At 36.9% G+C, this 27,121-nt stretch overlaps 1 protein-coding gene across 3 annotated transcripts in view; it reads left to right on the forward strand.

Annotated features, from left to right (window-relative positions):
* SORCS2 (sortilin related VPS10 domain containing receptor 2) overlaps positions 1-27,121 on the forward strand; it is a 1,216,578-nt gene that overhangs the window by 1,061,261 nt on the left and 128,196 nt on the right. For all 3 annotated transcript variants that reach the window (XM_074229834.1, XM_074229835.1, XM_074229836.1), the window contains exon 12: positions 20,918-20,994. In XM_074229834.1, coding sequence (XP_074085935.1) covers positions 20,918-20,994 — 77 coding nt within the window. The remainder of the gene's footprint in view (positions 1-20,917; positions 20,995-27,121) is intronic.

Genomic DNA, 27,121 nt, shown 5'->3' on the forward strand with positions numbered 1-27,121 from the left:
GTTGCTTCTCATGCCTTGAGCTATTTCAGGAAATGTAAATGTCAAACACCTTCTAAAAAACAATTTATAATTACCATGGTGATGTCTTTCTCTTGCCAATTATTATTATAGGACATGAACGTGTCCCACATGTCTTTCATTTAAGGGATAGACATTCCTGTATCTTCTCTATAAAGGCGCACATATTCCTGATAGTGTACTACCTAAATTTCCCTTTCTCCATCTCTAGTCATTCCCCATATAGTATTGGCCCCACAATGCTTGAGACAGCATCATTAATTAAATCGAAGTAATCTTAGACATCATTTCATCTAAACCCTTTGTTTATTTCTAATTCAAAGAAATATGCACAGATAAGCATACAGGTTTAGATCTGAGAACGTTACTAGAACATGGACTGTCAGAGCTAGAACATTCAGAAGAATATCAGACCAGGAAGGGGTCTTAGAATATAGAACTTAGAATGTTACAGCTGAAAGAAATCTTAGACTATAGAGTGCTGTAGTTGGAAGGAACTTTAGAAAAAGAATGCAAAGAAATGGAAGTCTTTAATAATAATAAATAATAATCATAACTGGCATTTATATAGTACCTTCTCTGGACCACCTACTATGCAAAAGCAAGCACTTTCCAAGTATTATTTAATTTTATTTTCCAATCAGTCATGGGATATAATGACTGTCATTATCTCCATTTTCACAGTTGAGGAAACTAAGGCAAACAAGTTAAGACATGAGTGCAGAGTCATACAGAGATAGCTAGGAGGCAGAGTGGATAGAGCACTCAGGAATACCTGAGTTCAAATTTGACCTCAAACACTTAGTGGTTATATGCCCCTGGGCAAGTCATTTAACCCTGTTTGCCTCAGTTTCCTCATCTCTTAAAATGATCTACAGAAGGAAATGGAAAACTACTCCGCTATTTTTTTGACAAGATAACTCCAAATGGCTTCACAAAGAGTCAAATTTGGCTGAAACAACTTAAACTCCACCACCAAAACAAGAAGAATCACACAGTTAATAAGCTAAAAAAACTTAGTCTAAGGCTAAATTTGGAATTAGATCTTCCTGACTCTAGGTACAACACATTATTCACTGTACCACTTAGCTGCCCCCATAGAATATGAAACATATAAGAGAATATCAGAATTGAAAGAAAATTGGGGATCATTGGGGATCACAGATTTTAAATTGGGAGTTTCATCTGGTCATCTGGTTCATCTCCCCAGTACTTCAGAGATGAAGAATCCCAGAAAGAAAAAGGAACTCTTTCCAAGGTAACCAATTCCCTGAATTTCAGGCCAGTGTTTTTACTGTTATATCACAGTATATCAAGTCCCTCTTTGAAAAAAAAAATGAGTTATGGGTTCATTGGTTTGTCTCTGATGGGGAATGGTGACAGTTCATAAGCAAAAAGAAACCAATAGAAATGAAGTGAATGAGAGTTTTAAACTCTTAGCAATCATTCTTAAAGAACCAAGAGACCCCATGATCTATCCAAAAGCTTTTATCTTCATTTTTAAGAAAACAATCCTTTGTAACCTCTGGGATATGTAGGAGAGATCTGATAAAGTCATGTGACGCTGGCCTCAGCGATTGCTCCACCCCTTATTTAGTAATCTGGCACTGGGTCCTCTCCATGATCTAGGACACTGGTTGTCTCTTGGTCAGGGTAATGATGATGACCCTCACCCACCTAATTTATAGAATGGAAGAATTGCATTGATAGAGAGAAAGTTTGTGATCCTGATGCAATTCAGAAATTGGAATGTTAGATTATATTAGTGAAACTGCCCATCATTCACCAGCATTCAAGGCCCCTTTTGATCTAAGAGCCTAGTATTCCAGCTTGAAAAGATACTGTGATAGAGAGGAATGAATACCCACCATACCTGCCATGATGGGTATGAAGAAGTCTAATACTTAGTTCCTCTTCTCCAGGCAAAATGTGACATGGTGGATAGAGCACAGGTCTGTGATGTGTGGCTTGGGTTCAGCTGTTGTGTCTATTACTTCTAGTAGAATAACCATGATTGAGTCAAGTGTAATCATTTGAGCCTTCATTTTCTTGTCCATAAAATGAGGGTAATGAGTTTTTACTATCTATTTCATAGAAAATTGAGGCTTAGGAAAGTGATGAACTTGTCCAAAGTCATATCTTGGGCAAAGAATGAATTAGAATTCAAACCCAAAGCTTCTAATTCCCAAGAGCAGTATATGTCCTACCCTGAAATGTGACTGCCTTGGAAATTAGAGATTATATCTCCCCCAGTCTTCTACACATAGTAAGCATTCTATAATCCCTATTAATTGATTAATTGCATTGAGAAATTATTACTGGTTAAAGCATAGGGACTAGATCTATAATTTTGTTAGTACAGAGAACTCCTTGGTGAGAAAACTGTCTCTACCAAGTCAAGTTGACATTTTTCTGTAACCTTTGTTCTTATAGAGTTATCTTGAGCTAATTAACTGAAAAGTTAATTGACTTGCTCAGGATCATACAGTTAATGTATATCAGTAAAGAATTGAACCCAGGTCTCCCTAGTTTGGGGGTCAGTTCTCCCATCCCTATTCCAATAGTAACATTTGAAGGCTCTAGTTTTTCTCAGAAATTGGGTCATAAAAACTAAATGGCTTCCAAGGTCCCTTTCAGTTTTAGAAAACCATTCAGTTCTGGAAACCATTTAGTCCAACCCTCTCATTTTGCAAATGAGACCCAGAGAGATTAAGTGATTTGCTCAATGTAATCCATGTAGTAGGTATCAGAGGTAATACTTGAACTCGGGTCTTCTGATGTTAGAGCTAGATACTTTTCCACTCTACTATGCAATTCCTGGATTGGTTAATTAGAAGCCTTAGTCTTCTTTAGGCAAAACTAGCTAATGACCCATCTGTTATAAACCTTTCATATATCTGCCCTTTAGGGTCTCTGTGATGCATGAGTTCAAAGATCACAGATCTTTTCCTGGATCTATAGTGTAGAAAGAGTTTTTTGGAATCAGATAGTCCATCTATCTAGGGGAGAGGGAAAGGGGGGGGGGAATGGAAGAGGAAAAAGGGGGGAAAATGAAAAAAAATTATATGCTAACTTTAAATAAAAGGAATTAAAATACATAATAGATTTGTAATTTCATGGGTAATCAAGTTTTTAAAAAAATATATACTGCTAAGAAAATGTTTAATGCCATAAACTTAAAATGTTTAAAAAAGAAAAGAAATCATAAAGTCCAAACTCTTCCTTTTAGAAATGAGGAAATTGATGCTTAGAGAAACAGGAAGTCACCCAACAAGCAATCAAAATACTTATGAAAAGACCTTATGATTTGTCATCCAACTGACTCATTTATTAAGTCCAACTGTAGAGTATACTACATATGGCCACAAATCTCTGAATTTTAGAAAAAACTCATTTTGCCTCAGGAGTAAAAGATTCTGAATTATAAGTATTTTGAATAGTGAACTAATGTAGAAACCACGAATAATCAACCAAAACACCAAGGCAAGATTTGAAGAGTTCCATTACTTGAAACCCAGGTGTTTAAAATCATGAAAATATTTCAGTCTTCTCAGAGTGCAATAATAATCAATGAGAATCAACATATAACTTGTTATTCATTCTCAACTAAGAATTCAATTCCAAGTTGTACAGCCACTTTCTCTGAAGGCCTGTAATAGAATTCTGTCTTCACGTTTGTTTCTGCCACATTTTAACCTTTGCAGCAAGTTTTATCCTTCTGTGACCAGAATTATGTGACATGGATCAACTAATGTGTATATTTGTTTAACTTTCATAGCCCAACCTGCAAAGGGCTTTTCTCTGAAAGTATTCAAAGGTATTCAGTTATAGTGAGCAGAACACTGGTTCTGAATCTAGAGGTTTGGGTAATAATCTTAGGTCTGCCTAGGTTTTAAGACTCTTTAAGCTTACCTATATTTTGATGTTGTTCAGTCATTATAGTAGTATCTGACTTTTCATGACCCCAACTGGGGTATTCTTGGCAAAGATGCTGGGAGTACTTTGCCATTTTTCTTCTCCAACTTACTTTTATTGTTAAGGAAACTGAGGCAAGCAAGGTAAAACGACTTGTTCAGGGTCATACAGCTAGTAAATGTCTGAGGCCAGAATTGAACTGATGAATATGAATGTTCCACATTTCAGACCCTGAGCTCTATATCTAATGCCACCTTGTTGCCTACATAGCCAACTTTATCCATGCTATTCCCCTTCATAAATATTTCAACTCAACCAGACTATCAAATTCAACTTTCTGTCTGGTAGCTCCCCCATGCATTTACTGAAGCTCACCCCATATCTTCATTCCTGTCTCTATCCCTGACAATCTTTGACTTCTCCCAGGATCAGTTCAGTTACGCCCTCCTTGAAGCCTCTTGTCAATACTGGATCCCTCCTCAGATTTCCTCCTCAGTATTATACTTATCTCTGTCTACTGAAATCTAGCATTTTAATATCATTTTCCAAATGACGAAAGTTGTTTCTTTTTTTTCTTTGCAGTCCTATCTTTTATTTTTTCTTCTTTCAGTATTATACAATAGACCAAAGAGCAACTTCTTTTTTAAAGATGGCACAATTTTATTACAAAAGCTAACCCTAGGACTTCACATAGTGCCTTAAATAATTTGGATAAGAGCTATGATTTCATTGCTATAGGAATTCCCTTCTATCGATCAGTTGACACCTTCTAATATAGTCTTTGAAATTTGTTTGGAGTACTACAAAAGTGAAATGATTTGCCTAAGATCACTGCCAGTATCTATCAAAAGCAGGTCTTGACCCCATGTATTTCTGATTTCAAAACCAGGTGTCCAAGTCATTGAAATGTTGAAATTGCTAATGACTCTACATGTATGATTTATTACTTGCCTTCTCAAGAAAGGGACAAGAGAGGAAGGGAGAGAATTTGGAGCTCAAAATTAAAAAATATATATATATATATATACTAAAATTTTTGATTACATGTAATTGGGAAAAATACAAAGAAAATCATAAAAAAATAAATTAAAAGAGGCAGCCTAGAAAAAAAGGATTTGCTTCAAAGATCCTAGGGAAAGTAAATTAACTAATCTGAGCCTCAGTTTTCTTTTGTGTAAAATGAGGGGTTTTGAGAAGTCAATAATAGTTTACATTTATGGAATGCTTTAGAGTTCATTTATATAGCCTCTGATGTAGGTAAAAGATTATTATCATCTGTACTTTTCAGATGAAGAAACTAAGGCTCATCAAGGTTGAGCTATTTGTGCAAGATAACATGAAAATAGAGAAGTAACAGCAAAAGGGGGTGAAACTAAGTCTTCTGCCTCTAGGTTCATTGCTCTTGCCATATTACTCTGGCTTCAACTCTGAGGAGCCTCTGGGCTGTCCATCTCTTATTCTCTCTGCTTCTCATGTGAATCCTGGGCTAGTGATAATTTTCATTCAATGACTGGCATCCTTCTGGCCTGGTCAATCAAGCCTAGAGCACTCTGACCTATTGCACACATCAAGGTCGTTAATTAAGACTACTTGGATGCTAAGGTTGCAAGCGAAATGCTTCAGTCGCCACTTAGCATTCCATGGGTCAGGCTGTAATGGTTTTGTATTACAGAGTCTGCTCCTCTGCAATGTGGGGAGATTGTTTGTTATGATTACTATGGTATAAGATGCAGGGATGCTGGCTCCAGGGATTGAAAAGAAAGCCTTTGCCCAGTTTCCTCTATTTAACCTGGCTCATTCAATTATGAAGCCCACCCTCCCTCCTCAGGACCAAGGCTTCCAAGGATGAGTAAAAAGATTCCTCCTCCACATTTAAAAATCATCTATTTAAAGTTCTCCCATGTCTCCCCTTCCCACTTGGCAGGCGAAAGCAAGGTCCAGGTTGCAAAAATGAGACCAAGCCCAACCCAGCCCAGAAGGCCAACAGATTTGGCAGGATTGGGAAGGGAATTGGGAATGAATTCCAGAGCCATGGGGGAAAATCCTATCTTGAGACTCCACAGCAGGAAATTTCCCCTATCACCTGGTTTTCATTTGGAACTATAAATATACCATGGTCAGTCTGTTTGAAATCAGTCAAAATGTCCCTCCCAGTGAGCCAAGGTTTGGGGGTATCCAGTGAAACTATGAACAAGTGACTTCCAGCCAAAGTGCCTTTTTCCTATCAGAAGAACAGATATGTATAAATGATGAACACTGAGATTTCTTGCTCCTCCTTCCTTGTGAAGGTTTATGTATTCTGAATCTTTAATATATTGATTTAATCTCATATAAGTTCACAAAAATAATGATATAATAATAATAGTAACTAGAATTTGTCACTTTAAAATTTACAAAGTATTTTACAAATATTATCTCATTTTATCCTCACCAATGGGAGCTGGGTACAATTAGTCATACTTTAAAGTTGAAGAAATTAGAATTGACAAAAGCTAGGTGACCTGTCCAGGGTCACCAACCCATGACCAGTTTGTCTGAGCCTAGATCTGAAGCTTAAGTGTAAACTTTAATATTTCAGAATAAAATGTAAATTCTTTAAGGACAGAGATTGTTTCTATTGATGCTTTTTAATCTCTTGCTCCCCTAGCCCAGCACCTTTCTCATAGAAGATACTTAATAAATATTGAATTGAATTCATTTGTCTAATTCCATTAACTTATGCCCCATGATGTAACTGTGCTTCTTAGTATGACAAATTACAACCCCTCTAGGACTTGTTATGTATACTGCATACTCCTTTGAGTTTTTCCATACATCCTTGATTGCCAGTTCCTTGAATGGCTTATCAAGTACTGAAATGGTAGAGTCCAAAAATGGTGATTTCAATATGGTTATGTTTTTCATGAAATTCATTATGACTATCCTAAATAATGTAGTTATGATAGATATGTAGGCTGGAACCTTCTGGGTTATTTATTTACCTTTGGCTTTTTTCATTTGTTGATCCCAGAATATTTTTGAATAGCTTTCTTTTTTCCTTTTTTTTATTTTAAGATTTTATTTATTTTGAGTTTTACAATTTTTCCCCTGATTTTACTTCCCTTCCCCCAACTCCCACAGAAGGCAATTTGTTAGGCTTTACATTGTTTCCATTGTATACAGTGATCCAAATTGGATATGATGAGAGAGAAATCATATCCTTAAGGAAAAAACATAAAGTATAAGAGATAGCAAGATCAGACATTAAGATACCAGGTTTTTTTCCTAAATTGAAGGTAATAGTCCTTGGTCTTTGTTCAAACTCCATAGTTCTTTCTCTGGATACAGATGCTATTCTCCATTGCAGACAGCCCCAAATTGCTCCTTATTGTTGCACTGATGGAATGAGTGAGTCCATCAAGGTTGATCATCGCCCACATGTTGCTGTTAGGGTGTACAGTGTTTTTCTGGTTCTGCTCATCTCACTCAGCATAAGTTCATGCAAATCCCTCCAGGGTTCCCTGAATTCCCATCCTTCCTGGTTTCTAATAGAACAATAGTGTTCCATGATATATATATATATATATATATATATATATATATATATATATATATATATATCTCACAGTTTGCTAAGCTATTCCCCAATTAAAGGACATTTACTTGATTTCCAATTCTTTCCCACCACAAACAGGGCTGCTATGGAGATTTTTGTACAAGTGATGTTTTTACCCTTTTTAATCATTTCTTCAGGGTATAGACCCAGTAGTGGTATCTCTGAATCAAAGGGCATGCGCATTTTTGTTGCCCTTTGGGCATAGTTCCAAATTTCTCTCCAGAAAAATTGGATGAGTTTACAGCTCCACCAACAATGTAATAGTGTCCCAGATTTCCCACAACTCTTCCAACAATGATCATTATCCTTTCTGGTCATACTGGCCAGTCTGAGAAGTGTGAGGTGGTACCTCAGAGAAGCTTTGATTTGCATTTCTCTAATAATTAATGATTTAGAGCCATTTTTCATATGACTAGGGATTACTTTGATCTCCTCATCTGTAAATTGCCTTTGAATATCCTTTGACCATTTGTCAATTGGGGAATGGCTTTTTTTTTAGAAAAAAAAATTTTGACAGTTTTCTGTATATTTTAGAAATGAGTCCTTTGTCAGAAATATTAGTTGTAAAGATTGTTTCCCAATTTACTACATTTCTTTTGATCTTGATTACAGTGGTTTTGTCTGTGCAAAAGCTTTCTAATTTAATGTAATCGAAATCATCTAGTTTGTTTTAATGTTCTCCATCTCTTCCTTAGTCATAAACTGCTTCCCTTTCCATATATCCGACAGGTAAACTAGTCCTTGATCTTCTAATTTGCTTATAGTATTGTTTTTTTATGTCTAAATCCTGTACCCATTTGGGTCTTATCTTGGTATAGGGTGTGAGGTGTTGGTCTAATCTAAGTTTCTTCCATACTAACTTCCAATTTTCCCAGCAGTTTTTGTCAAAGAGAGAGTTTTTATCCCAATAGCTGGACTCTTTGGGTTTATCAAACAGCAGATTACTATAATCATTTCCTGCTATTGCACCTAGTCTATTCCACTTATCCACCACTCTATTTCTTAGTCAAAAATAGACAGTTTTGATGACTGATGCTTTATAATATAATTTTAGATCAGGTAGGGCTAAACCACCTTCTTTTGCACTTTTTTCATTAAATCCCTGGAAATTCTTGCCTTTTTATTTCTCCATATGAATTTACTTTCAACTTTTTCTAACTCATTAAAGTAATTTTTTGGCATTTTGATTGATAGGGCACTAAACAGGTAGTTTAATTTTGGTAGAATTGTCATTTTTATTATATTAGCTCGACCTATCCATAGTTGATGTTTGCCCAGGTATTTAAATCTGATTTAATTTGTGTGAGAAGTGTTTTGTAACTGTTTTCAAAAAGTTTCTAAGTCTGCCTTGGCAAATGGACTCCCAGTTATTTTATATTGTCTGAGGTTACTTTGAATGGGATTTCTCTTTCTAGCTCTTCCTGCTGTATCTTGCTAGTCATATATAGAAAAATTGAGGATTTATGAGAGTTTATTTTATATCCTATAACTCTGCTAAAATAGCTAATTGTTTCCAGTAGCTTTTTGGATGATTTCTTAGGATTGTCTAGGTATACCATAATGTCATCCACAAAGAGTGAGAGTTTTGTCTCTTCCTTCCCAATTCTATTGAATAGCTTTCTAATGATATTATTTGTCCTCTTATACTTACCTTCTCCCTCCAAACTCCACCCCCCATATTGAGGAAAAAGGGAATAAATATTCATATAGCTTCTACTATGTAAATATGATAGAATCTCATTTGATTCTCACAGCAACCCTATGAGGTGAGTGCTGTTATTACTTTTATAGTTGAGGAAACTGAGGCAAAGAGAGGATGAATAACTTGCATTGCTAGTGTCTGAAGCTGAATTGTCAGGTTGTCCTGATACTAAGTTAGTGTTCCCTCCACAGCACTACCCAGCCATCTTCCATTTCCTACCAGCTGCTTTCCTCTTGGATTTCTTTTGCCTTCTCCCTTTTACTTCTTTGGGTACTTTCTCCCTCCTCCCAACCCTCCCATCTTTTCAGCTTTCTTTTTTATATTTTCTTCTCCCATTAGATTGTAAGTTCCCTCAGTGCAGGTACTGTATTTTTTTTTTAAATTTGTCTTTATTTCTACAGCTCTTAGCACAGTGCCTACAAATAGTAAGTACTTAATAAATGTTTATTGATTAACCAACTGATTATTGCCCTCCCTAAAATCCACTTTTGCATTGAGGTCACCAAATATTAGATTATATTCCTATAGATTCTAGGCAATTCTTCATTGGCTTTCTCTACTTTGACACCTTCAGTTTCATTAGAGAATATTGTTTCTCATTACAAAATAAGATGACCGAGTATCCCACAAAATGGTATTTCTTATTGCAGTCAGACAATCTGAGAAATCAGCTTCTCTTTCTTCTTCTCTAAAGAACCATCTTTCAGTTTATCAGCAACTTATAGGCTTATCTATTTAGATAGATTTACTATTTACTATTTACTATGTACTATTGGTATAGTAAAATGTATGTATTGAAAGTTTGGGAGCAATTTATCACAGATCTTTTTTCTCTTGTTTTTAGGGAACTGCATTATCTGAGTCCTTATCATTTTGATTTACTTCCTCTTAAAGGTATAAATATATTTATTATAATAATAATAATCAAAATAATAGATAATAATAGAGAAACAGTAGAGTATAGTAAATAGTGGTTAATTCTAGGAAAGTTGTATAACTTTTCAGGACCCTGAGCAATTCTAGAAATCTAAGTTGAGGGTAAAAGATGCTGATCTTGCATTAGTGGAGAAAATTCATAACCAGCAGCTCCAAACACAGATAAAATTACAGGTCTGGTCAAAATAATAACAGTCATCATAACTATTTTTATCCAGCTTTATGATTACAAATCATTTTACATACATTATCTAATTTGAACCTTGTAACAGACTCACAAATGAAATGATGGATAGGAACCAGCCTTTTGTGGTTTCAAAGTTTTAGAGAACTCCCAGGTGAGAAAACTCCACTACCAATTCAGGTGTCCTGATTTCTATATGGGCCAGTTTTCTCTCCTCTATTCTGTTCTGTTCTATATTGAATTACTGTTCTTTTCTTAATAGTTATCATCTCTCTACCAATTCAAATCAGCACCTTCTCTGATGCTTATAGTCTTAGAGTGTTGCTGAAATGTCTTGCCCACAGTCATAAGGGTCATGGTGTGGCCAAGGCAGATCTTGAACCAGGTCTGTACAGCTATGTAGCCACTACTCTAGAATAGCAATCATTGTTCCCATCCTAGAGATGAGAAAATTGTGACTCCTAAGAATAAAGCAACTTCTCCAACATTATACAGGTAGCAAATGGAAGAACTGGATATTGAAACCAAATGTCCTGACTTTCTATATGGGCAACTTTTCTCTCCTCTATTCCAGTCTATTCTATATTGAATTACTGCTCTTTTCTTAACAGTCATAGGGGCTAAATGGCTGTTCAAAAATGGAACTTCATATGAATGCAGTTTATAGTTTAACTCCAGCTTTATAGTTTATATGCAGTTTATAGTTTAATCACAGATTTCCTGACACCCCTTTCCCAAATTCTACTGGGGAGAGATCAGGACTATTGTCCCACCTCTCCAACCCCCATTTCCTCACATAGCTAATCAATTACTGCTATCCCTATACACCGGTTCCTGACTCCCTCTCCATGTGTCTCCTGGACACATAAAAATCTCATATTAGCCCTTCCCCCTCTGCAGTTTTCCAGGAGTTGGACAGGGAGGAGCAGAGAAAACCTACACCCTTTCTTTACATTCCTATGGAAGCAAATGGATATGAAGTATGAAACTTTACTCTTTTCTTTCTTCTCTAATGTAGAAGTTGCAGCTCTTCTGGTGTTCCTTGGGGAATTCTTTTCTTTCTGTCACACCTGCCATCCTTCTTTTCTTCCCACCTCAGTGAACCATAGCCCTTGTGACCCAGTAAAATGCTGAGCCCCCAGCCCATTGCTGTCTCTTCCTCATCAGTGACAGGAACTCACCATCTCCCCAAGCAACCTCAGTCACTTTTTAGACAGCTCCTAGTGGTAGGAAGCTCTTCTTTATACTGAGATGAAATTGAATTCTCCATGACTTCCATCAAGAGTCTTACATATTTCCTCTGAGGCCACGCTGAAAAAAGAAAAAGTCAAATTCTTCTTCTCCATTACAATCCTTCAGATATTTGAAGATAGTTTTCGGGTCTCCTGCCAAGACAAGCCTCTTGTAGCAGTTGTCTAAACCTTTGCCATCTAGCTTACCTTTCTCTAGTTCTATGCTTCCTAACTTAGGGTCCCCAGATCCTCAAGGGGCTTCATGAATAGATTTCAGAATATCTATGAAATTTGAGGGGGGAAAATGCATCTTTATTTTCACTGAATTTTAATTTTCCTTGTAATCCTAGGTAGTTTATTTTATGCATTTTAAAACATTATTCTAAAAAGTGATCCAAAGACTTCTCTCAACCGCCAGAGGAGAAAGACTGTAGACACAATTCATTTTGTCAGTTTTCCTCATGCTCTTACCCATCTGTCAATTAATTGTTGAGAAAGTATAGAAGAAAAATTTAAAGCATTACCCCCCCCCCCAGTCTATTTGCATTTTAAAGGGGTGTAGGGGCAATGGAATGATTGAAAAATCTCATAAGCTGAAAGGAATTCTAGGCACCATGACAGGCAATAAAGGAGAAATTTTTGAACCAGTCAAATTAAATCATATCATGTATGTTCTTATCTCCTCTACTAGTTCTTAGAGGATGGTTTTTTGTTTTATTTTATTTTGTTTTTTAAAGCACTGAACTAAAGATCAAGTATGAATTGTAATTTTATAGCACTACTTACTATGTGTGACTCTGGGCAAGTTTCTCTCTAATATAGGATATTACAATATGATAGTTCTGCATTTCATTTATATCTTTGCATCTCCAGAGTTTACGTGCCGCTTAACATAAGGTAGGCAGTTAATCTTTCATTGAATGCAATACGGTGCAAAATAACAAGTGTCTATTGACCTCCTGCTATATATGGAACACTAGTTAAAGTTTGAATAAGATGGTGCCCTTCCCCCAGTGAGTTTAATGGAAACGTTATTTTTGTATGTCCTTCATCCTTGAAGAGGACCATGACATCAGGGAGGTGATGCCATGACATGCAAATGAGCTGGATTTAAGTGAGGGAGTGTTATGCAAAGTTATTAGCTTCACTGTCTCCTCCAAAGTCATCTGGGTCCGTTGGTGAGATATAGATCAGGATAACTGGATCTGGCCCTAGATGCAGTGGGAGACCTTGGTCTTTTGAAGTTAAGGTCTTTCCCAGATATCACTTTGTCTGAGGCATAAAACAGCACAGAAAGATGTATACAATGTGGTTGATAATAGGATAAATGCTTTCAATAAATATTAACACAAATAAATACATTGGTGAATCAAACATCACCTCTTTTATAACTTTAGAAATGAAAGAAAAAGGAACTATGAGAACTCCAAAGAAAAAGGTTGTTACTGAAATTGTAACTGAAATATGAGACTGAAATATGAGATAAGCAGAAACTTCTTACAGGAGTTGGGTTTTAAAGGGGCAACCTCTATGAGATCTCTTCATCCCTAAAATCGGGATAAATAAGTCCTGCCCTGTCTACTTACAGGACTCCTATAGGAACGAAGTGAAAGACTAGATTTAAAATTCTTTGCAAGTTTCCATTCCTAAACAAATATTAACTGTTAAAATCACAGCCCAAAAGACCATATGTAGAATTTCAGAATTAGAAAAATTCAGCAATCATCTGGTATAACTTATTTTTTAGAAGCAGACACTGAGAATCATAAAGAAAAAATGGTTTAGCCAATGGCAAAAATAGTAAGTCCCAGAGTCAAATATGATCAGAACTTAGAGTGGGTGGATAATGTCTGCCTAAGGAAATTCATCTTCCATTTGCCATCTTTGGCACTGGATTTGTTTGAGGTCAATGGGTTCTGTTTTTCTTTTTGGTTTTTATTTTTTGCAGGGCAATGGGGTTAAATGACTTGCACAAGGTCACATAGCTAGGTAATTATTAAGTGTCTGAGGCTGGATTTGAACTCAGGTCATCCTGACTCCATGGTGCTCTATCCACTGTAACACCCAGCTGACCCTAGTCAACAGGTTCTTTGTTAAATTTTTGTCAAATAATAGAAAAATAAAGCAAAAGAAAAAACTAGCTACTCCCTTATCTAGAGGAGAATCAGTAATAAGATGATTTCTATAGGGAGCAATGTTCTTTTTTTTTTTTCAGAATAGTGTGTTACCAAAAAGATAGTTAAGTTATTGTATAAAGTATATATAAAAAAGGACTTATTCTAAAATTGTTGATCTTGAGATGCATGATCTTTTGGGTAAGATTCATAGAATTATTCAATATTAGAGCTGGGAAAGAACTTAGAAAATAGGACACAATGATGGAGCCAAGATGGAGGTGTGAAGGCAGGAATTCCTGGAAACTCATTCCCCAAAAACCTCCAAAAGCCATCAAATTATGAATCTAGCCAAAATTAAGAGAGGCAGAACCCACAGAAAGACTTAGTGATTTAATTTGCCAGTCCAAGACAACTTAGAAGTTCTGCAGGAAAGGTCTGTTGCAAGGGGACCAAGGATTGGAAAAAGCTGCAGGTGCAGCTGCAGTGCAATGCAGCATAGTCAGGCACCTGGGTCTGTGGCAGAGGGAGTACTTTCCAGACTTCTTAGCCCAGGGATCATTGGGGACAGCCAGGAGGTATGGTGAGAGAACTCTGCCACATCAGAATGAGTGCAGAGTAGAGTCTGGCCTTAGAGCAGCCCTGCGATGAGAACCTGCAGTGGGAGTTGTCAGAACCACCCAGCACATCCAGAGCTCTCAGACCACAGATGGTAAGGGGATTGGGGTAGATTGCAAAGGTTTTTCTGCTCTCCTTGGGGTGGCACTCAGCTGTTTGCCCACACTCAGATGCAGGTTGCAGTCTGGGCCCCCACAGCACCACCAGAGCCAAGTATGGACCCTCCTCACAGCTCCAGGGCAGAAGGGCTGAACCCAGACAAGAGAGCAGTCAGAGCCTCTCATAAGACCTTGGAGGAATTAAGGTTCCTGTGGGTTATCCCCACTGCCCCCCAAAGCCTTGGAAGTATGGTAAATCAGTCACAGGCTGAGGAAATGAGCAAACAACAAAAAAAGAAGAATATGACCATAGAAAATTACTTTGATCCCATGGAAGATCAAAATATATACTCTGATGACAACAAAATTGAAGCTTCTGTATCCAAAACTTCCAAGAGAAATAGAAAATGGGCTCAGGCTATTGGATGAGCTCAAAAAAGACTTTGAAAAACAGTTAATGAGGTAGAGTAAAAATTGGGAGGAGAAATGAGAGTGATGCAAATAAATCATGAAAACCAAGTCAGCAACTTGGTGAAAGAAATACAAAAAATATTGAAGAAAATAACGTTAAGGGGTGGCTAGGTGGCGCAGTGGATAAAGCACTGGCCCTGGAGTCAGGAGAACCTGGGTTCAAATCCAGCCTCAGACACTTAATAATTACCTAGCTGTGTGGCTTTGGGCAAGCCATTTAACCCCATTTTCCTTGCAAAAAAACCTAAAACAAAAAAAAAAAAGAAAAGAACGTTAATAACCAGTTTAGGCCAAGTGGACAAAAGGCAATTGAGGAGAAGAATGCCTTAAAAAAGAAGAATTGGCCAGCTGAAAAATGAGATTAAAAAAGCTCTCTGAGGAAAATAACTCCTTCAAATGTAGAATGGAACTAAAGGAAGCTGATGACTTTACGAGAACTCAAGAAGTAATAAAACTATACCAAAAGAACCAAAGAATTAGAAGAAAATGTGAAAAATATCTCATTGGAAAAAAACTGACCTTGAAAACATATCCTGAAGAGATAATTTAAAAAGTTTGGGGCTACCTGAAAGTCATGACCAGTAAAAAAGCCTAGACTTCATTTTTCAAGAAATAATACAGCAAAATTGCCCTGAGATCCTAGAAGAAGAGGGTAAAGTAGAAATTGAGGGAATTCACCTATCACCTCCTGAAAGACATCCAAAAGAAAAACTTCTAGGAATATTATAGCCAAATTCCAAAACTCCCAAATCAAAGAGAAAATACTAAAAACTGCCAGAAACAAACAATTCAACTACCATGGCTCTATGGTCAGGATTACTCGGGATCTGGCAGTGTCTACAATAAGGGTTCAAGGGGCTTGTAATATGATATTCTGGAAGGCAAAAGATCTTGGTTTACAACTGAGCATCAACTACCCAGAAAAACTGAACATCCTTTTTCAGAGGAATAGATAGATTGGACTTTCAGTGAAACAGGGGACTTTCAAATTTTCCTATTGAAACAACCAGAGCTGAACAGAAAGTTTGATCTCCAAGTACAGGTCTCAAGTGAACCATAGAGAGGGTGAAAAAGAAGGACTAATTATGAGGAACTTGATGATATTGAACTGTTTGTATTCCTGCATGGTAAGAAGATATTGAAAACTCATATGAACCTTCTCATTCATTAGAGTAGTTAGAAGGAGCATATATAGATAAGGCACAGGAAGGAGCTGAATATAATGGTATAATATAATAAAAAGATGGAGTCCGTGGGTGATAAAGGAAAGTACTGGGAGGAAAAGAAAACAGGAAGAAAGGACTAAGATATTTCATATGAGTCAAGAAAAAGCTTTTACAATGGAATGGGGGAAGACAAGGGGGAATGAGTCAGCTTTCATTGTCATCAGAAATGGCTCAGAGAGGAAATAACATACACACTTAATAGTGTATAGAAATCTATCTATCTTACCCTAGAGAAAAATGAGAGGAAAGGGATGGGATAAGGGGAAATGGGGGGAGGGATGGGGGGGTGTAGATGATAGAAGAGAGGGAAGATCATGGGAGAAGGTACTCAGATACAACACAATTCTGAACAGGGACAGGATGAAAAGAGAGAGAGAATGGAATAGATGAGAGTGTGGAGGAATAGAGTAGAGGTAAATACAGCTAGTGACAACAACTGTGGAAAAAATATTGAAGCAATTTCTCTGGTGGCTATGGTGGGGAAGGCAACTCATCCCAGAGACAGAGCCATTGGAATCTGAACTCAGACTGATGTATACTTTTTTTTCCTCTCTCACTATTCTTTTTTTTAGGTTTTATTTTTTTTGCAAGGCAATGGGATTAAATGGCTTACCCAAGGCCACACAGCTAGGTAATTATTAAGTGTCTGAGGCCGGATTTGAACTCAGGTCCTCCTGTTTCCAGGGCCAGTGCTCTATTCACTGCACCACCTAGCCACCCCCCCTCACTATTCTTAAGGTTTCCCATATTTTTGGGGGGTGGTTATGATGACTCTCACAACAAGATTATTGTAATATAAAACAAAAATACATGATAAAATAAAATGTTCATTCAAAAATAGGACACAATTTCTAGAAAGAATATTAATTAAAACATAGATTTTTTTTTTAGAGTTAGAACTGTTCTTTCAATAAAACACTTAACAAGCCTTTATTGAGCACCTACATAGTCTGATAACTGTCCTAGACTCAGTGGATTTAAAGAAAAAATAAATCTATCACTACCCTCAATGTGCTAACTTTTTATAGGGGAAACAACATGCACAGCATAATCACATAAGCATACCCAGAATAAAGAAGAGAAATTTGGGGGATGGGGGAGTGGAGGCTCCAGTAGTTGGTATCCTTTAAATGGGTAGTGTTTGACCTAAATTTTAAAGGAAATTTTAAAACAGAATATATACTTCCAGACAAAACTGACATGGACTTTAGATTAGAGCAAAGAGCATAAAATACTTGAACTAGTTGAAACTTTTTCCCATTATTCCTATCTTACAGATAAGGAGACAAGGGCCAGCAAGAGGAAGTGACTTACCTACCCTTACTCATCTGGTGACCAAATTAGAACCATAATTTGAGTGTCCTGGTTTCTAGCCCAAGGACTGGTAAACTAGATGTCTGCTCATCTTAGCTATAGGAGTGTAGGAAACATGAAGCGGAATTAAGATTCAGGCTCAGGTAACAGAGATACATTCTTCATCATTATACATAGTAGTGGTGAATGGTATGTCATATGTTATCTCAAATCCATTGCATAGTTTTATTTTCTTGTAAAATTTTAGGGCCCTCAATTTTTCTTTCAATGGTATCAGAATCTCTACTAAAATTCTCCTCCAGTGCTCTCATCTTGAAGTAGAAGTGATTCTTTATTATCTGCCAGTGGACACAAGTCGTAAAGTCTTTAAAAATATGGAACTGGGAAAGAATGTATATATATCTTCCAAGGGTCAGCCAGTCTGGTTAAGTGAAGGGTTCGTCACAGAATTATCAGTTTATCATCTCTCTGTTTGTCTATCTATTTTCCCATAGCAACTTAGGAAAATAGCCTTCTAAGGAATGATGGCTCCAAATCAATTGAAGCAAAAAAAATGCTGATAAAATCATAGATGTTTCAAAATATTTAAACAATGGTTCTATTAACCTGTAAAGTGCTAATTTCCTATAGAGAACATTTTGACTTGAAGCAAATTTAATAATTACTCAAGAATTTTGTCCCTTAAGTTTCTATTTCTGAAATAGTACTACCAAATTTCTGTATGACCTTGGTTGGGCCACACCCCTCTCTAAGCAGTAAGATGAGATGATTGACTCAATTTCTAAGTTCCTTCTTGCACAGACATTCTGGAATTGTATTGTATGAATTTTACCATTATTTCTCGGTTTCCATATGAAGTGATTGCTAGCTTGACAGTTTTGCTATTGGAAGCAAAGAAGATAGATGATATCTCTTAAAGACAGATATCTAGGCAATTGAAATTGCAAACTGTAAGTTTCCTCAGGAAATTATGCTTACATGGCAGCATTCTATGGATCAGATTCTCCCATTTGATTTGTTTTACTCTGAGATGCTGCTGTATGATATGAAGTTAGACAATAGGACTCCATACCAGTTCACATGTATTGGATCCTCATCTTTGTAAGGTGGTTGAATTGACCACTTCTGTGACCAGTAGAATCATGGAACTATCAAACCTCTGAACCACATAACATGGATTGGGGGGAACCATCAGCTAAACCAACTTATACTAATACAAGAATACACTCTACCACATTATTAAGAAGCAGTCTTCCTGTTTTCATTTAAATATTTTTACAGTTGAGGAACCCAGTAGTTCTCATGGCAATAATTTCCATTTAGGGAATTTTTTTTAAGTTTTTTGCAAGGCAGTGGGGTTAAGTGGCTTGCCCAAGGCCACACAGCTAGGTAATTATTAAGTATCTGAGATCAGATTTGAACCCAGGTACTCCTGACTCCAGGGCCGGTGCTTTATCCACTGTGCCACCTAGCTGCCCCAATTTAGGGAATTATTAATAATTTTTTTTAGATTGGTCTTAAATCTTTCTCTGCAAATCCCACCCATTTCTCCTAACTCTGCCTTCTAGGACAAGTGAAATCTATTTTCTCATTGACATGATAAACCTCTAACAAATAGTTGTAAATCTTTGCCTAATGTGGACTCCCTGAGAGAAGAAGAAATTTAGATGATTTAAAAACAAAAAATGATACCTAAAGTATATTTTTTAAAATCTTCACAAACACACAGTCATTCCTCTCTTCCCCCCAAGTCTTTTCTTCTTCATGCTAAGCAACCCCGATTCAGTCAATCATACCTTGTTTCAAAGTCTGTCACCATCCTGGACACTTTCCTCTGGAAGCTCTTCAACTTGTCAGTAGGAGAAAGGGTCTTGGCCTTGTGATTTCCCTGGGATAGGGAACTCCTCGCAAAGAGTGAGGAAAACACCCTCTGCTAATGGAGACAACATTCTCTCCTCATTTTCTATTCTTAGAGAAGGAGTGGTGTAATGACTTGCCCAGAGAGACAGGATTTTAAGCCCTGGCTTCCCTTCCACTATGCCATACATGTTGTCAAAATCCTTCCAAAAAGAAACGCTATTCCAAAAGGAAATGATCATGGTATGCTTCCCTTTGGCCTAAACAAACCAGAGGTAGAAGGTAATATAGAAAGTTGGAAGACAGAAGGCTAAATTTGAAATGGATCTTAGAAATAGAAAATAAAATCTAGCCCATTCCATATGACATCTTAATAAAAATGAGACTGATGAAATGCTTCTTAGAATTGAATAGATACTTAGAAATGATAGTTAAAGGTGAACATCAGACTAGGTTGCCTAAACGTTTCATATTTTGAAGAGCCTAACACATTGGTAAATGTTAAATAAATGATGTTGATTGATTATTGAATCATAACTATTCATGGCCTTTTTAACATTGGCATTAAGAGTCAGAATAGGATTACAATTTTGTTGTACACTTGTAGCTGTTAGAATGCAAATCTAATAAGAATTTATTTTATTCTGTATTTCCCAATGAAGGATAAAAAGACATAAGCATCTATCAAGTGTGTATTCTGTGCCAGACATTGCTGTAACCTCTCTTACAAATACAAACAAAAAGAAAAATAATTACTGATTTCAAGGAATTTATGTTCTAATTGGGGAAAATAATACACAAAAGAGAAATGAAAATTAGGTGAGGGTGAAATAAAGGTACCCAGTGTAGATGAATGATTTGGAAGTCCAGAAAGTAAAGAATGGGTCTTGAAGTAGAAGAAAAGCAGGCTGAGCTGAACAGGGACTTTTTTTTTTCAAAATGGAGGTTCTAGAATGAATTTTCTAGTGAGAAAATTGAAATCCCAAGTTACCAGGTTCTAGGTATTAAGAGAAATTTCAAGAAGGGGCATGAAGGTCACCTAGATGCTACAGTGGATAGAGCACCAGCCCTAGAGTCAGAAGGAATCTGAGTTCAAATCCCACCTTAGAAATTTAATAATTACTTAACTGTATGACCTTGGGCAAGTCATGTAGCCCCATTGCCTTAAATAAATAAAACAATTTAAAAAAACAAAAGAAGTGACAGGGTTTTGAAGTTCAGAAAGTCAAATAGTAGGAAAAGTCCTAGGTTGGAAGAAAATAGATTAGGAATCAAGGCCCAGGTTCTAGTCTTGGCTCTGACTGGGTAACTTATTTATTTGTAACATTAAGGGACTTAACTAGATGCTATTGAAGGAATTTCCCAATTCTAGCATTCTTTTTCAATATCATTTCTAGCTCCAATATTCTGTATCTTCAACTCCTTTATGACTCTAAATATCCATGTTCTCTTTTTTAAGTTTCCTTCCAATTCTAAATAATGTTCTATAATTCTAATTATGTCTGAATACAACTAATATGTCTAAATACATCTAATATAGTATGAATACTGAAGATGGATGTGGCCTTCCCAAACTAAAATGGCTAGAAAGATGAAAACTCCAACAGTAACCTTTGAACAATTATCTTTTGAACCAGGTAACCTGGGCTCTCAACTGGTAGAATACAAAGAAGAAATGTACATCACATCTGATTGTGGAAATAATTGGCGACAGGTAAGAAGACAGAAATGATAATTAAGTTACCTTTCTTCTTTGGGTCATGGTTGTTCTATAAATATGGGAAAGTGCGTGTGTTTGTGTGTGTGTGTATTTCTCTGTGTGTTTGTGTGTGTGTGTGTGTGTGTGTGTGTGTGTGTGTCTGTATGTGTGTGATATTCCTCAAACTACACATTTGCTGTCTGAAAGGTGCTGAGAGTTTTTCCTTATTTCCTCAATGATACAAACTGCCTAAAACTCAGACCTTTTTGATTAGTAGCTGGGTCTCTCATGTTGACCAAGTCACTTGAGTGAAAATTATTGTCAGATGTATAACTTACTTTGGAATGTCCAGAACTACTGTGAATTGCATTCTGTATGGGATCACAGAGTGTTCACTGTTAGAAAAACTGCTTGGATTTGTCTGAGCATTCAGAAGATAAGAGCTTATTCTCTAAGTCAGGTCTAACAATTCATAGGATTTAGCGTTAGAAGGGATATCTCTATCTAGTTCATCTCCACTTTACAGTTGAAGAAACTGAGCCTCAGAGGATGGGAAATGACTTGCCCAAGGTGATACAGGTAGTGAGGACAGAGCCAAGATTTTCACACAGGTGCCTCAACTCTGAATCCAATGCCCCTCTGCTATATTCATGATTCTCTGACTGTGGTCTAGGGATACAGGGAAGAGTCCCCCAAACACTTTCAGACAGTCTTTGAGGTCAAACTATTTTCATAAGTATATTTTAATGTTTAAAAAGTTCAAGAGGCATAGTTTCTGTATAATTAATAATTTTATTAATAACACTATCATTTTATTATTAAAAGAGGTCAGTGGGAAACTTGAATCCAAGACAACACATGGCAATAGACTTGGAAGAAGAGTCACTATTCTTGAGTTAACTCTGATGGATTAACAAGAGAAAATGAATATGAGTGTCTTGAGATGCATGTTGCCCAAATCTTAGTCAAAGAGATATTATTTTGCATGTCATCTCTCTGACAAAAGGAAGAATCTGTATCTCCCCAGACCTGTCTAAGGAAACACAATGAGCAAGAATTCAACCATTCTCCTAAACTTCTATACTCTCTTTGATTAGACCTTAACCTGGGTAAGTCTTTTCCCAAGTTTTCCCACATCAGTTGATTTCTGGATGAGGAAACAGAAAAGAGGAAAATCTTTGGCATTGATTCAGTGATCAGTTTTTGAATACAAGAGAGAAATAATCATATCCCCCAATAATATAATAATAATTTTATAATAATATTAAGATGTTTTCATTTCTAATACGTTGATTATCTATACATATAACACACATAATCAAAAAAGGAGAGGTCCTCAATAATTTTTTCAAATGATAACAACTCCTGAGACAAAAATACTTGAGTAATACTGCATTATATCATTTCTGTCTCCTAATTCCATTCTCATATAACCCTTCCCATCTTCAAATCTGATTCTATATTCTGTGAGTTGGGAGCCACTTGTTAGCCTTGTGAGGATTTCTATGATGAACTGCAACTAAAATTTTTCTCCAATACTTTGAAGGGGACTAGATGCAAACTGGAATGCTCAGAGGTTATTATAATAGAGCATGAGTTCTGGTGGTTGTTGTTGTGGTTGTTGCTGTTCAATTGAATCTGATTCTTGGTGACCTTATTTGGGCTTTTCCTGGCAAAGATTCTGGAATGGTTTATCATTCTCTTCTTCAGCTAATTTTACTGATGAAGAAACTGAGGGGAAAAGTGACCTGTGCAGGGTCACACAGATAGTAAGATCTGAGACCAGATTTGAACTCAAAAACTGGACTTCAGGTCCAGTTTACTATCCACTATTCCACCTAGCTGCCCCCATCAGTTCTTGTAGATATTATTAAACTGGAAAGAATTCAGATGTGTATGTTTTGTTGATCTATATGGCTCTTATCTCATAAGCAGCTTAGCTAAGAGCTCTCTAGATGATAGGCCATAATTATTATAGGTTTAGGAGCTGCTAACTACCTGTAAAGGTAGATGGTCATTATTCTAGATTGCCTTCCCTAGAACTTAATCCAGTCAACACCCCACAGAGGACACTGGTTCAAGACAAGAAAGACCTGGAATCACAGCATCACTGCCCGAATTTCCTTCTTCCCAAATGAGTAACCCCAAGTAAGCAGTTGTTACTTTACAGAATTCATACATTCCCTAAAGAAGAGTCATTGCCAGATTTTATAATAATAGTATTGTTTTGGGGACCCATTTTCCCATTTGAAGCTGTACTCTGGCCATGCTGTGGTTTAATAGCTGAAACTTCAGTTCTTTGAATGTCCTGTGATACATTGGACCTCTTCATTAATGTAGATCCCAGCTCCACCATTACTGGTGGAGGGGCTTCATGGGTTGTTGGAACCAAAACAATTTATCACTTGGAAGCTAATACTTTGGCAACAAGCCTCTCCATGGTTAGCTAGGCTGGTTCTCCCTTAAGGGACCTACAATCCATCACCAGCCCACACTTGAGACCTTTTCAGCTGGCTAGAACCTGCTAGAGTGTATATTGGATTGAATTCAATTTTTAAAAAACCATTTATTAAGCGCCTAGTACATTTAAGTTCTTAGTTAGCCACTGGGAATACAAAATCAAATAAATCACAGTCCTTTCTCCCTCAGAGCTTATAGTCTATTGGGGAACTTTAACAGAAACACAAATAACTCTAGCACAAAACTATGCATGATCTTTTAATTTAATTCAACAAACATTTATTAAGTGTGTACAGTATAGAGAGATGTGTTCAACTTTGAAAAAAAGAAAATATTTAGGAAGTTTGTGTGGTGCAGTGAGAACAGCAATAGCCTTGGAGTTAGGAGACATGAGTTCCAATCACAATTCTGACTCCTGAGAGTCATACGATCTTGAGCAAGTCAATTCTACTTCTCATGAATCCCATCTGTAAAAGGGTGTTCAAATATACCCATACTGAACTCTTCACCACGGAATAGATTAGAAAACACCCTGGAAATTAAGTGTGATTCAACAAATAGTTATTAAGTATGTTGGATGCTATAATGGGCAGTAGGATCACAAAGACCAAAATGAAAAAGTTCCTACTATTAAAACACTGTAGTCAGGTAAAACATTAAATAAAACATCCCAGAACCCTTCATTTGATAGAGCTTGGGGCCCCAACCTATTGCCCAAAGGCCAAAAGGGATACTGGGACACAAAACTTAGAATATCACAACTGGAAGGGACCTCTAATATCATCCAAATTATAGGTTTAAACTCAAGTTACTCGTCTGCTTGAAGAGTAGAGCACCATCTATCTACACTACTCCTAGCAACATCTTTTTTTTCTCTTCACAAGGAGATTAGAAATGAGGGCAAAAAGCACAACCCAGAACTCTTACATTCTTGTACAATCTTTCAGCATCCTCGTTACCAGATCTATACTCATGCAGAGTGCTAGGTACTGTGATTTCAAGTTCATGAAATGCCAGAAAACATACAATATAATACCATTGTATGATGGAAAAAATTTTAGACTTAGAATGAGGAAACCTGGTTCAAGTCCTGGATTGGAAGGTCTTGAGCAGGTGGAGTATATACATTCAGTCCCCAATCCTCTCCTTTATATTTGAGGAAACAAGGTCTAGAAAGGCCATATAACTGACCCAAGGATTTTTAAACAGGTGTTAAGTAGTAGACATGGGATTTAAACTCATGTACTCTGACTCTGTGTTCATTAATTAATCCATCCAGTATTGATTTTTAAGTATTTATATAGTGCCTACTGTGTGTGAGGGACTATTCTAGTCACTAGGGATGAAATTACAAAAGATGAAACACTCCCTACTCAGTCTAGTGGAAGAGACAAGCACATATAAACTTATATATAGCATAAATATAGTGAATAAAATACAAACATAGACCAAGTAATTACATATGAGGTGGTTTAGGAAAAAATGCACCCAAAGCTGGGGAAACCAGAAAAGGCTTCATATGAAATAGGATGCTTAAGCTATATCTTTCTACTTAATATTATATCCATATTTATCCATGATCTCCCCCTTTTTGGGGGAGCTGTATCTCACATATATGACAAACCCAAATATCTCCCTGATGCAAACAGCCTTAATTATTCAGATGATTCTGACCAGGAAACTTACCCTTCACATCTTTGCTCAAAAACAAGAATCCAAATGAGTTCTTGGGTGAGGCAGATGTACCCTCAGCATTTTCATTCAGAGGAGCACTTACATTAATGATTTGAGATCCGCCTACTAACACCAGCCATAATTTTCCATCAGATATACTTCTTGGTCCCTCATTAACCAGATGAAAAATGAAAAGTGGCTTTGGGTAGCTTCTTTTAATTAAAACCTTCAGGGAAACCATAGAACTTATTAAATCTTCTTAGCAGTCCTCCCCTCCCACAGCTCTGATAACAAAATAGATACCAAAAAACTCTAAGGGTACGCCCACATTGTTCACTCCCTGATTAAAAATAGATTCGCTCTCTTTTTTGTTGGTGTTGGTTCTGAGGTCGTAGTATAACTTCCTAACCCAGAATGTTAGTAGGATTCTAACATTTCACAAAAGAGTGATTGGAGAAGCCCAAGTTCATGTTCTAACTCTGATACTTATTCTCTGCCTTGAGGCACGTCTCTTTATCTCTAGGGTAGGTTGTAAACTAGATAATTGGTGTGGCTGTGGAGAGAGCACCAGTTCTGTAATTAGAAGGACCTAAGTCTAAGTCTGACCTCAGACACTTGACTCTTACTAGCTATGTGACCCTGGGCAAGTCACTTCACCCTGATTGCCTCCCACCCAAGGCCATCTCCAGTCATCCTGATTCATATCTGGCCACTGAACCCAGATGGTTCCATATGAGAAAGTGAGACTGGTGACTTAGCAGAGTACCTCCTCACCCAGATCCAATTCACTTGTTTGTCATGGCATCACCCCCTGATGTCATGGTCTTCTTTGAGAACAAAGGACAGACATCATCATCAGGTTATAAATTAGTAAAGCATAGAGAATGCTAGGTTGGGAATCAGGAGACCTGAGTTCATATACCAACTCTGCCTGAGACTAATCTCTCAGGTCCTCAGTATATTTCTTCGTAAAATGGGTGGACTGGATTCAATAGACCTCAAAGGTTCCTTTTAGTTCTAAGTGTATGATCCTATGATCTTGAGGACATAATATATGTAAAGTTCATTATAAATGGAATAATCCTATGTAAATATGAGCCACAATTGCAATCAAAATCTAGTCAATAAACACAGATTAAAAAGGGGGTAATATAATGTTCTGGAAAAAGCACTATCATAAGACATAGATTTGAATGTCCAGCTCTGCTTACTGTACCCCATGTAACCTTCTCTCTAGCCCTCAGGCTTCTCATCTATAAAATGTAGGGGAGGGGGGAGAGGAGATGATGGCTCAAGTCCCTTCTAGCTTTAAATCCATGACCTAAATCTAAGCCTGTGCTCCATAAAGTTCCTCCCAACTGTAAATCCTTTTCTATGGCATATAGAACTGATGAGTACCAAGTATTGATTTGTGCTTGCTGCATCCTTCCTCTATGCGACTCAGACTGGGAGAGGAAAATGGAGATGTAATTGCCATGCAGCTTGGACAGCAGTGAGGCTAGCAGCAATAAAGATAAGCAAACATACAGGGGGCCTTGAAATTGGCCCACATGGGAATAAAATAAAGGAAACAATGGAATAGAAGCCAAAGCAGAAAAGACATGTGTTGGCTAATGGAAGCAACAGAGGAAGGAGGGTATGCACCATTCCAACAGAGGAGAATAGTCATGTGCTAAGTAAATATAAAAATCTTCGGGATAGGAGTACAATTGAGATAAAAAGGTACAGGGAAAATAAAGCGGTATCAGTCAGAGGCTAAGTGACTTTCCCATTCATTTCTGCATCCTTTGTTGATATTGTGATACTGGAGTGCAATGGAAAGAGCCTAGAACTTGGGGTCAGCAGAATTGGACTGGAGTTACAGCTCCCTCATTAGAAAGCTTGTATTCCCCTTGACCAAGTCACTACAACACAATCTTTGAGTGAGCCAAAATCTCAAAGATCATGGAGTCCTATTTACAAGTGAATAGGAATTCTCTCCATAATATTCCTATTGTGTGAGCTTCTT

Source organism: Macrotis lagotis, chromosome 3 (assembly GCF_037893015.1).
Source record: "Macrotis lagotis isolate mMagLag1 chromosome 3, bilby.v1.9.chrom.fasta, whole genome shotgun sequence".
Lineage (NCBI taxonomy): Eukaryota > Metazoa > Chordata > Mammalia > Peramelemorphia > Peramelidae > Macrotis > Macrotis lagotis.